The 12,102-nt window shown below is 44.7% G+C and overlaps 2 protein-coding genes across 2 annotated transcripts; one reads left to right on the top strand and one right to left on the bottom strand.

The window, feature by feature from the left end:
- The first annotated feature begins 275 nt into the window (after positions 1 to 275).
- Positions 276 to 776, top strand: LOC120705011 (transcription elongation factor 1 homolog). Its single transcript, XM_039989558.1, has one exon. The coding sequence runs from the start codon at positions 350 to 352 to the stop codon at positions 632 to 634; it is 285 nt and encodes a 94-aa protein (XP_039845492.1). The 5' UTR covers positions 276 to 349; the 3' UTR covers positions 635 to 776.
- A 1,338-nt stretch (positions 777 to 2,114) lies between these two features.
- Positions 2,115 to 11,728, bottom strand: LOC120702728 (pre-mRNA-processing-splicing factor 8A-like). Its single transcript, XM_039986652.1, has 13 exons — positions 11,442 to 11,728; positions 10,497 to 10,620; positions 10,297 to 10,389; positions 9,788 to 10,178; positions 8,961 to 9,450; positions 5,054 to 8,850; positions 4,798 to 4,904; positions 4,438 to 4,692; positions 3,689 to 4,324; positions 3,404 to 3,601; positions 3,051 to 3,329; positions 2,702 to 2,944; positions 2,115 to 2,611 (listed from the first exon to the last, which is right to left on the bottom strand). Exons 1-13 carry the CDS (start codon positions 11,726 to 11,728, stop codon positions 2,420 to 2,422), a joined length of 7,092 nt encoding a protein of 2,363 aa, XP_039842586.1. The 3' UTR covers positions 2,115 to 2,419.
- Between the last annotated feature and the right edge of the window lie 374 nt (positions 11,729 to 12,102).

Here is a 12,102-nt window from a genome sequence, read left to right on the forward strand (position 1 = left end):
CCTTCCTTAACGGGTCTTCTAAATCAAGGAGTCCAAACAGCGTAGCAGGCTAGGCCCTTCAGCGACAAATAGACTTCGCGGTTTTTTAACCCTTCATGCTATCGGTATTTTTAAAAGTTTTTGTGTTAAAACTACTACCATGGCAGCATCGGACTCGGATTCTGGCAGCGTGGAGCGCACGCACGTCGAGTCCGATGCCACCGTGCCGCTCCAATCCATATATATATATAGCCACCATCGCGCCCATGGATCGCAAACCAACGCTGCCCGTTGCATCCGCTCCTGCCCCCCTCGCCTGCTGCAAACTCGCTTCGTCGCCGGCGCAAGATCCCTGGTCAGACCACCGGCCATGGGGAAGAGGAAGTCGAGGAAGCCGGTGGCGGCGCCCAAGAAGGCGCCGAAGCTGGACACGGAGTTCGCCTGCCCGTTCTGCGGCCACCCCGACGCCGTAGGGTGCCTCATCGTCCTGAAGCGCGGGTTCGCCAGGGCGTCGTGCCACATCTGCCAGGAGAGCTACGCCACCCGCGCCAACGCCCTGACGGAGCCCGTCGACGTCTACAGCGAGTGGATCGACGCCTGCGTGGACGCCAACGAGGGCGTCGCCGACCGCCGCTGCCGGCCGCGCCTTGGCTGACGCCGGAGTCCACGAATACGACGTGTGATCGTGCTGTAGCTACTAGTTTCAATTGGTTTCACTTGTCAGGCATGAGTTAGTGGTTTTTGCCGTTCTTTTGGAGCCCGGAATTGCAGGGCATATCAAGTTGTCGATATGATTAGGTGATTCTGCTTAAATTGCAGAGCAAGTGCACACGAGTGTGTCATGAAAATCTACTTGTTTCATGTCTCTTTTCTTCCTCATCCAATAACTCGGTTGGTATGCGCGAAGCAAATATACTTGGTTTGCCTGAGAAACTGATAACGTATTTGGATCTCCTGTCAGAATTGATCACTTTCATCAGCTGCATTTCATTAAAGTTTATTCAACTCGACATCACATAGTAAATCCATGACCAATGTCTTGACAATTCTCATGCTCTAGCTTTAGAGATCAAGTAGTCAATGTTCAAGTAGGAAGGGAAGAGCACGTATTCCGTTAAGAGTAAAGGAGGAACAAAGTACAAAGAGCACGTATTCAGGTTTTCAGACTCAAGTTATAATGAAGATCCTAGTACAACTAATTACCCTAGTCCACACAGTCCACTCTACTCTAAAAGCTGCCAATGTACGCTTCCCGATCTGCCTAAGACACACCATCTCTGCTGATCTATCCGACTCGGACAACTAGTGATCATGTGCATCAAAATTTGAAGTATCCCATTCGCACCTGCAGAAACAGCTAGCAAGAATCAGCAGACAAACAGACCATGCACAGAGCTACGCGTTGGTAGGCAGGTCGTCGAGGTTGACTACCAGAGGGGTTGGCCGCCCACACAAGCCGGCGCGCGCGCACAGCGTGAAGTGGCAGACGTTCAGGTTGTTCTCTCGGAACGCCGCCGGGGTGGAAACGGAATCGGTGGCACTCACATTCTGGCATAGTAAAACGCACGCACGTCTAGGGGTGGTAAAGGGCCCAACATTTTGAACTAAAAAATATAAGGGCCGGGCTTTAAAAAGGCCGGGCTCTAATCTTATATAATTTTGAACTAAAAAATTTAAGGGCTTTGTTGGACTGTGAAAAGTCTACTAGGGCCTAGGGGTGGTAAAGGGTCCAACATTTTGAACTAAAAAATATAAGGACCGGGCTTTAATCTTATACAATTTTAAACTAAAAAATTTAAGGGCTTTGTTGGACTGTGAAGAGTCTACTAGGGCCATGGTCCGTTACCACCCCTACGCACGTCGTGTCCGCAAAGGGCTCACAGCTGAACAAGACTGGCCGACACTGAAGGGGGAGAAAAGCACATTGTGTGACACTACAAACCCAAGCATAACAGGAAGGATCGCTCGGGATCTGAAACGGAAACAACACGAAGTTCGACTCACTTTGGTGAAAATATCAAGAAACGAAGATAAGTTCTGCGTGCAGCTTCAGCATGCAAATGCGTAACCATAATTTTCTTTTGGAATGAACGAATTCAAACGAACCATGATTCCCAGTTCGCGACTGTGAGATAAATTCAACACAAGCGAAAGCATTTATCAGTTTGCGTGTGACGTTCTGAACCATCAGCATAGCTATACGAACCAAAATCTTCACTGTTACCATGGCGTGCGCTAGCACTTACAATTCTACCCCATCTTCTCAGGGGCCGTCTTACAACAAAAAGGTATAATACAGGCTAAAGCAACAGGTAAATAGCAGACGATACCCGTCGCGAGGTTACAAACCTTACAGGTTCACACATCGCTGTTCAAAATAAAGCCAAGTGCGTTTCAGATACAGAGCTAAACATGGGGTGGGGGAGTATCAGCCTGGCGACTATGAGAAGGTGTCCTCCCTATCCCCTTCCGCGACCTCACCCTCCTCGATGTTGCTGAACTCCAAGAAGTGTGTTGGCCGGTGGTCCTCGTGGTAGAAGTCCCGGGGCATGCCCAGCTTCATATTGTACTTCATCAGCGGGTCATGCTTCACACCCATGAAGTTGAAGTTCCAAGGGGTGTTATCTGGAACCTGATTGGAACAGAAACATCAAAGTGTTGGAGCAATGTGACTAAAAATGCAAAAATAGAAGCTGTGGAGAGTGTTGAAACCAAAACATACCATGTAGAAGCCAAGGAAGCGGTCACTCAGAAGCATCTGGACCTTCTCGTAATGAGTTGGGAGGTATCCATGTGGGTTGCTCCCATTGTCCTTGTTGCTGCGTCCCCACTCGTAACCGCTTGGTGTCAGCTTGTATGCAGTCAAGGAGCAAGATCCTGGCGTGAAGCTGCATGTCAGAATGATGCACTTCTCACCATCCCATTGTTTGTTGCTCTCCAGAATTTTTGCATGTGATGTCAGATCCTGCAAGTACAATGCAGTTAGTCCCGTGAATAAGGTCAGAAAATGAAAAAAAGGTAAAGTATCATAAGCTTCTGATAACAGCTAAAGAATGCTAGTTAAGTCAAACCTGTGGTGATAGCTGTGGAGCTTCATTCGGCTGTGTATGCATCCATCCCAATGGTTCCAGGTCATTAAGGAACTCATGCTCAGGAAGATTTGCTGGCAGAGTCACCATCTGGTGAGTACCATGCTGTGGAGGAATGGCTATACACCTGATCTCTTTAACTTGAGGATTGTCCTGTGGACTCAGCCCATACAAGAATCCAGCAATCTGCGTCCGCAGATCTGCTATGCATATGAACTTCTTCAATATGTTCTTCGGCATAATGTAAGTGTAGCCAGTCTCCTGCAATCAGAATGAATGCATTGAGTAACCATTCAACAATTCTTTTTGTAAAGAGATGCAATTACTGTACTCACCTTTATATCATCAGAATTGACATAAATGTGATTGACACGAAGATACAAGTTTGTGGCAGAGATTGCTCTGACACGCCAATCAGTCTTTGATGCAAATGCTTGTTGCTCGTATGGACTTGTTGTCGTGATAATGAGCTCATCTCCATGTACATTCGTCGTCCTTGTGGTAACAGCGGTTAACTGAGTCGTCTCTCTAGACTGCAAAAACCAAGTAAAACCAAGAGTGAGCAAACTGACAAGATTATCTCCGAAAAAAGAACACAAGTGCAACTATTTATGTTTTACCTGTTTCTCAATCTCAGCAATCTGTTGCCTCTGCTGTGATGGTGGAGCAATTTCCGCACCAAGTATGATATCTCGGATTTCAGATTGTGTCAGTGCAGAAGTATTAACATTGTTTTTCTTGGCATAATCAGAAAGAATGAGGTCCCTTAGTGCACATTCAACCTTCAACCACTGTTCATCGCTCAAAGTTGGCCATATGTGATGTGGTTCGGTAACAATTGTTTTGTCAGGTTTGAGTAACATCTTTGCCTTCTCGTTGTTCACATGTAGAGCCCGTAGAATAAGTACGATACGAGAGAATGCTGTGTATGAAGAGATACTTTTCAACCAATCATCATATATATTATAAAGGACCATCTGTGGTTCAGTTGCCTTCAGAATAAGGTCACCAAACTTCTCAATCTTTAAGCAAGCCTGGAAAGGAAGCTGCAGTTCGCTGCCCTTGATAACAATGTTAGGGAAATCAAGTAGATGGACCTCCAAGGGATCCAACATACCCTTCCTTGTCACAATAATTTGCTTTGGCTGCTCTTCTACAGGAAGGGATCGAACTAATGCAGCAACTTCCTCAGCTGTTTTCCACTTGGCCAGCTGTCCAAGACGCTTTTGCCCCGCCCATACACTTGTGTGGATAACCTGCACATTATTATCCATGCTCAGTTCAAATCATCTATGTTTAGGCCTTTTAGGGCAGTACACCAATACCAAAATTACATGAAAACTAGAATAGAAATTGGAAAGTAACAAACCTTAAGAAAGAGCTGACCAGTTCTTGGATTGAAAATGAAAATAGCACCATTGATTGGTTTTGTGGTCAAGTTACCCTCAAATGTTTTGTGAATGGTGACTCGATACACATTTGTATCATCCACAAACCATATGATTTGATTGCTGAAGATCTCTCCATAGTTCTGTGAGGACAGGTATGGTTCAGTGGGTTCAGATGAGTACAACTGCAGACCCTTCCTTATTCTCTCCCTCAGCACATACAGAGCAGGATTTGACTGAAAAGAAAAGGTCAAGAAGGTTACTCAGATTGGACATTTATTACAGTTGGGTGATCATCAATCAAATCAAATGGACCTAGATGTTAACATGGTTATATATACCTTCATGATCTTGTTCATTGCTTGCTGAAGTAGGGGCTTTGACCCAGGGAACCAGTTGCCAAAAGCGGAGTGCAGATTATATGCTAGATCAATTCCAATCATCACCCCTGCAACAGATGTCAATGAACATTAGCTATATTCAATTCAGAAGCATACCAGTTGGTGATGGGTAGATGGACATATTGCCAAATGCGGAGTGCAGATTATATTGCTGAAGTGGAGAAGGTAGGAAATTTGCATATACTCAGAAGCATACCAGTTGGTGACGGGTAGATGGACATATTGTCTGTTGTGTAATCCATGAACTTGGCTCTTGTATAACGTTCTATGTCATGTGAATCATAATCTCCCCAACGCAGTTGCACATCAATCCAATACTTGTTACTTGCTTTCTGATCAAAGAGATCCTTCGACTCAGAAACTAAGCTAGGCTTTGACATCTGCCATCTGTGTGCAGCAAAAAGGAGGACATCTGCACAGGAACTGTTCATCTTGTAACTCTTCCTGGGATGTATCGTCTCTTTCTGTACAGTCTCTATCTCCAGGGCATCCAACTCTTGATCCAAAACTTGGCAAAGATCCATAACAACACTTTCATGGATCTTCTGCCACAGATGCGCACGGAAGATCTGGATTAGAGAAATCTTTAATGTCGGGATTTTGCCATGCATGAATATCCCTGTAAGATCTAGCTGGACCTGGAAACCAACATACACGTTTGCACGATTGATGGTTGGTGACCACCACAGGGTAAATCTTCTATTGGGGATTTGGTTGAGCCCAGAACGCTGTGCATTTGTAAGTTTCTTGTATTTCATAGACTCTTCGAAACCTGATGCCTTCTCCCAAAAGAGACCCTCCCAAGTAGGGAAATAAGTTCCTTTAAATAGTGTATGCTCCAGAATACCTTCTACACCACCAAGTGCTTGAATGACATCAGTTCTGTAGTTATTTAGGTTCCAAAGCTTCCCATCATGTCGCTGATGTGTCCACCAGAATGGATTCTGTTTCAGCACTTGATATTGCTTAAAATCAGTTCTCACTCTCCATCCTTTGTCATATGCTAGCGTATGGCGGTCCTTTTGGAAAAGAGTGTTGATACGAGGTATACCTCTATCCCATGAGTCCTCAAGATCCTCAAGAGTTAATCTTCTGTTCTGTGACTGTGCTTCCTGCCTCTTCAAAGCATATTCAGCCCAAACACGCTGTGAATCAATAAACTCACTCTCCCATGGCTGGATGTAGCGATACAAGTTGGGAATAAGCTGGTCCTCTTCATGGCTCATACCACTTCGGAAATGTGTTACACCAACATCTGTCTGCTTACTGTACCTAAGATCACTTTGTGGTATAAGAATATGACCCATCGACAACATACCAAGACCTCCAATTTCTTTAGGTGTATAGAAGATAACAGGAGGAAACCTACTAGGCATCTTTGAATTCAGACCAATCTTAATACGAGTCTGGATCTTGTTTTCACATTTGACAAGTAAATCCAAAAGCTCCTGCGTATGGACTGTTGCTTCACGGAAATATGTCATAAGGCCAATGAGAGCAGTATTCCACTTGTTGACTATCTTGGTGAATGTTGTTGACCCTGATGACATTAGAATCTGTCGGACACGGTTCTCAAACACTTTCATATGCTCATCATCGACTCTGAGGAAGGCAATTGCTGTCCTTTCTTTTGTTTGTTCATTCTGCAAATTCCATACTCCATCCTTTGTGTTGCTGAATGCCTCCTGAGTCATCCGTATCTTTGGCAGTATTCGGACCTCAAACCCACACATACTAAAAAGTAGGTTTGGATTGTCCTTGCTGTAAACAGAGACAAAGCTATTCTCCCATTCTAAGGTTGTAATGCTCCTTGGAAGGCGATTCTTCATGTCCCAGAACACACTTCTTCCAAGATTTACATCATGTTTCATCAGCCTCATCCTCGCATCTCTAGGCCAACATTTCTTGTTATTGTAACCTACCATGTTCTCATTGTTAGGATCAGGATGTTCTGTCAAGTAACGCTGAATTAAATCCCGTGCTTCCTCGTGGGTGAAGCGGAACAATATATGCACCTTGTCAATATATCGAGAATACAATCTGATGGGATGCCTTGTCTCAATTTTTGTGTCAGCAAATGTAAGGAACTCATTTGGCATTTGAGGTGGCCCAGCAATCTCACTTGCACGTGTCAGACCGAGAATCAAGAGATCCAGCACAAGGCCATAATACTGAACAACAAAAGATGCAAACTGAAGCCCTCTAATGAGACCATAAGAATTTGTGTGGCTCATGTCCTTGTAAGACAGCACAACATTGTTCTTTGCAGTAACATAGTCAGCTATGTTATGATCTAAGACCAACCGAAGAAGCCTGTTCAACAGAGTCAGATCAATTTTTTCAAAGAACTTCTCAAATTTTGTCTGGAGCATCACAACACACTGTCCATCACTTGTGTCCCATATATCCTGTAAATTATTTATGCCCTGGCACCATTTATAAACAAGCAGAGGTGGTGGTTCTGAATCAGCAGGCTTAACCCAATTTGGGAAGAGATGGCGTTTGTCCCCCTCGTACCACAAGTATTGGTCAAGGTATGCATCAGTGATTTTTTCAAGAGGTTCAATTTCATATACTGGAATCAAGTAGCTGTACAGGTCCATGAATTCTATGCCAACTTCTTTGAAAGCGCGCTGAGTAAGAAGATGCCTTTTTATCCTTGACAGTGCTTCATGAGGATTATCATACGCTTGTTCAATCAACCCAAGCTCCTCTCGTTGCAGTTGGTTCAACCTAACTGCTACACTGTATGATTCCTTCAGTCTTTCCAGTGCAAGTATAAGAAGTTTGGTGTCATGCTTGTATGATAGTGGTGGAAAAGGAATTGGCGAGAACTTTCTTGATTCCAGCCAGTGAACTGTTGTTGTATAAATAGCAACAGCTTCCTCAGGAGTTACATATGGCCCATCTTTCAAGTAATTGTGTTGTCTCTCTTGTTCTGCCTTCAGCCACAGACGAGTCAACCTTCCAAGATTTTTCCGACAAACAGTCTTGTCAACTGTAGCACCACGCCTGATACGCTCACGGTTGTAGTGAGCAACATTTGTCCACCAATCTGCCTTTGACTTCACATAACGAAGAATCATGTTCTCAATAGGCACAGGCAGACCAGGGACTTTCCATGGGATATTTGCCTTCCAGCATCGCCATGCCTCACTAAGATGCTGTAGTATAGTTCGGGCCTTGTTTTGCTTGATGCCCTCTGGCATAGCATCTAGAACATCATGCATAACTGCAGCACGAAGCTCTAAATCAAAATGAGACTCAACACGTTGCTTTGTCACTGTTTTGGCTACACCCTTCGAATGTCTACCCTCAAACTGCCTTGCCAACAGGTTACCTAACCAGCGCTCCAATAATGGGACAATACCCCGAAGGAAGAAGAGCCACACTCTCCACATTGGAGCCCAGAACCCACAGCCAGGTCCTTTTCCAACAGGGCCAGTGTTGAAACGGTAATATATCAAGTGCTTCAGATCTTTGCACATCCTAATCTGCCTCATCAATCGATACTTGTACCTATACATACCAGTTAACTGGCCAACATGAGAGAATATATATTGCAGACCATCTGCCAACTGGAAAGCATCAACATTTCCCAGACGGAACTGGATGTTAGCATCAACAACCAACTTAGTAAGTCGTAAAATCTCACGACACAGATGGAATGCATTTCCAAAACGAGATTTCTTCCTTTCCTTTGTTGTAAGAGTCTTCACGGGTTTCAAATTGAAATTGTAGTCTAAATGAAGATAGTTAAGATTCTTCCTGTGAATCAACAAGTTCAGCATGTTGTACCCCTGCTTGCAAACTTGCAAGCCTGCCTCTGCCCAGTCAAGCTCAGTAGTTTGGAAAAACTTTGTAGCTTGGAGTGAACGGAACAGGTGTTTCTTTTTCTGAGCCTTGGGAGGCCTATGATGTAGCTCATTGAGTACATAGCACTTCAACAGCTTCTGGTAACTCACACGAACTTTCACAGGATAAGCTGGTGGGCTGAAAACAAGTATTGAGAAAAATGCATTCAGTTGAGCAGCAATTGAGTAGAAATACATAATAAAAACAAAACAAGGAATGGACTTGTAAGGTATCAAGCTAGCACTCACCAATGCTCCTTGTACCACTCTGATACAAGAGGAATGTCCTCAGCACGACGTGTTCTGCCAGATCTCATGTTAAAAGGCTTTGGAGCAAAAAGTAATGATATACCAGCAGCTGTTGTATCAGTGTAGAGTTCAGTGCTTTTCAAGAGAGGCTCCACGTCTTCTGGGAGACAAAAATCTTCATCATCGTCCTCTTCAGTTGCTTTCCTCTCCCGACGATCAACCTTGTTAGTTGAAGTGATAGGATTTATCAAAGGATCGTAGTAGAATGCTGGCAGATCTGGATCCTCTGTCTTGATATACATTATCATTGGGGTATGATAGACCCCAAGTTTCACTTTCCTTGGCCTGTTATTGTACAGATGAGGGAAAGCAATCCTGTACTCAGTCCGAAGTGGCTGGCGTATGATGAGTTTATTTATGTCATTAAACTCATTCCAGTCCTCATCACCCTTCTCCATATCACGGTACAGCGGCTCAAACTTCGGACCCCCTGACAGAATATAGATCTGTTAGGGCTTGATAGGGAGAAAAAAATAGCACAAAAGGAACAAAAATAACAATAGGCAGAGCTTTCCTCTTTTGGCAAAGTATATGACAATATATGAAAGAGAACGAGATGCTACCACACGTATTATCCAAAGACAACCTTGCCAATAGGAACACGGATACACAACACTATACTTAGTGGGCTGAATTTTGGTGTACCCATTAACACGAAAACTGCAAGTCCACAAAAGCCTACTCTGTGCTATGCCCACTAAAGGAAAGGTGGCAAAAAAACCATGAAACTGACCATAGCTTACGGAACTTAAAGCAATCATACATACCTGGAATGCACATATTAAGTGCCTTGGCAGTAAAGAAAGACTCCATGTCAAATAAGTAGAAATAATTCCTATCAATCAGGTCTGACAACAGCTGGCCAGAAAGGCGATATAATGTTGCCATTATGGGAAGAGATAGATGCCATTTCCTGTAGCTGGGGCCATTTATAAGCTTGGTCTTCATAAGAGGCTTGTGATCATAGAACCATTCATAGACAGCTGCATCTTCTTCGCTGTCCAACTCCAATTGTATGGCCTCGAGGGGTTCAACATCCAACAGATTATCGGCATAGTCCAGTGGAGGTTCCTCATCATCAAATGGAGGAAAGCGCATTCGTTTAAAATGTCGCCTATCCCTCTTCTCTCTCCGCATCATGATCCACATTGTACCCCACTGAGAAAGCACAATAAAAGAAGAGGTTTAAGCATAAAAGAAGAAAGTACATGTAACGACTGGGTTACAGCTCACAATGTAGCAATAAAAGGGTGCGGGAAGTCTATGGATTGTTTACCTGTGCAAGGTAGATGGGTTCCACAACCCATGGGATTTCATTTACAAAAGTGATAGCCCCAGTAATGTGATACAAGACTTTCACATGCCGAACCTGAAAATAAGTATATATCAATCAAATGACATGCCCGAGACCACAGGTAACCACCCGGAAAAACAATTAGTATTTACTATACATCTGAAAGAACATGGTAAAAATACCTGCTCCCAAGGCATCGGCATGTTCTCCAGTAGTTTGTAGACAGCATGGGGCACAAATTTGAGTGCTCCAAGATAAACACGTTTGTCATGCCTGTACTTCTTGGAGGACATGTCTCCATGGTCTCTGTTAAACAAAGTAAGGAAGCATGAATAGAGTGCATCTTAAACAGGATATACATGTTACAGAGAAAGGTTATCATCGGAACTTTGAAATCCACTGGATGGATAACAGAATATATTTACAGATGGAAGGTATGACCAGCTTGCACCTGAAAGCTAAAAGTCCCCAAGTAAGACAAGCTACGGATGCCACCTTTACATTAGGAACCAGAAACTCAAATCCAACAACAGTATGATAACAGCCATGAGCACCCTAAGCACGCTGGCAATAAGCAAGGAGACCCAAAGAACCCAACTCAACACGAGAGCTTAACTTTCCAACTGCCTGCATAGAATCACCATTCTTAAATTCATAGAACTCACACTTAAGAGGTTGTCCTCAGATCAATTGGGTCATAATCGAAAAAATCAAAATTAATCGAGATCATTTAGCTCCCAGAAGATTGGCCACAACATGTAACAGAATATAAATCGCTGAAAATAATACTTTAATTTTCATGATAGAAGGTACTAATAAACAAGAAACAGAAACTGATACAACAAAAGAAGCAGTAAACTGGCTAGCACAACAACTAGAACCAATTGTGCATCTACAATGTTGGCTAAAAGAAACAATGATCCTCGTATGACTTGTGACTTGTGTTTACTAAAAGGCACACCAGATTCTCTACTCGCGCAGCTTGTAGCATTAAATGAATGGCCCACTGCGGCCCAATCAGTTCAGATTGAAATAGCCCAATCACGAACCAAAAAACACTAAAACCCAGCCATGAGCACAAAGTAAAGCCTAAAACATCCTAAGGGGAGTCGGATCTGGATGTTCACCTGATGATTTTGCGGACGTGCTCCGGAGGCATGTCCTCCTTCTGCGCCTCGACGAACCCGAACTTGCGCTTGTCGCCGTAGCGCTTGGAGTTGAGCTGGTGCCACTTGCGGGCCTTCTCCACCAGCTGCGCCTCCAGCTCCGCCGGCGTCAGCGGCTTGGCGCCCTGCGGCGCCCCGGCCGGCGGCGGCGGGGGCGGGGGCTGGCCCGCCCCGGCCCCCGTCGAGCCTGGGGGAGGCGGGGCCGCCGCCATGTGCGGCGGCGCCGGAGGCGGCGCGCCGCTCCACATCGGCGACGGGCAGGGCGCGGCGGCCTCCCGCAGCTGCCTAGGGTTTTAGCGTCGTCGAGCCGGGTTGGGTGTGTGTTCGAGAGGGGTCGGGGTAAAAGAGAAGGGGAAGAATGGAGAAGGGAGAGAGAAACCGATGGGGTCGGGGCGGCTTGGGATATTTGTATCTGGGGGCCTTGCGGCTGTGGCGGTGCGGTCGAGCCGAGCGCCTTTTTCATTTTTATATTAAAAAAAATTTCAAAAATATATGTTAAATAGGGAAATTTTTAAAAATGGATGCCTGTTGCCCCCTAATGGATGCATGTCGCCCATCCAGTGAGCGACAGGATTTAAATGTAAAAAAAATTATATTTAGGTCCTGGCGCCCAGGGTGCATT

The sequence above is a fragment of the Panicum virgatum genome, chromosome 4K (assembly GCF_016808335.1).
Source record: "Panicum virgatum strain AP13 chromosome 4K, P.virgatum_v5, whole genome shotgun sequence".
Lineage (NCBI taxonomy): Eukaryota > Viridiplantae > Streptophyta > Magnoliopsida > Poales > Poaceae > Panicum > Panicum virgatum.

Excerpts from the sequence above, each read along its gene's own strand:
- LOC120702728 (XM_039986652.1), bottom strand. The coding sequence starts at position 11,728 with ATGTGGAGCGGCGCGCCGCCTCCGGCGCCGCCGCACATGGCGGCGGCC. Across the intron at positions 10,390-10,496 it reads TGCCGATGCCTTGGGAGCAG|GTTCGGCATGTGAAAGTCTT; the intron begins GTATTTTTACCA and ends ACTTATTTTCAG. Across the intron at positions 4,905-5,053 it reads CATCTACCCGTCACCAACTG|GGGTGATGATTGGAATTGAT; the intron begins GTATGCTTCTGA and ends CATCTGTTGCAG.
- LOC120705011 (XM_039989558.1), top strand. The coding sequence starts at position 350 with ATGGGGAAGAGGAAGTCGAGGAAGCCGGTGGCGGCGCCCAAGAAGGCG.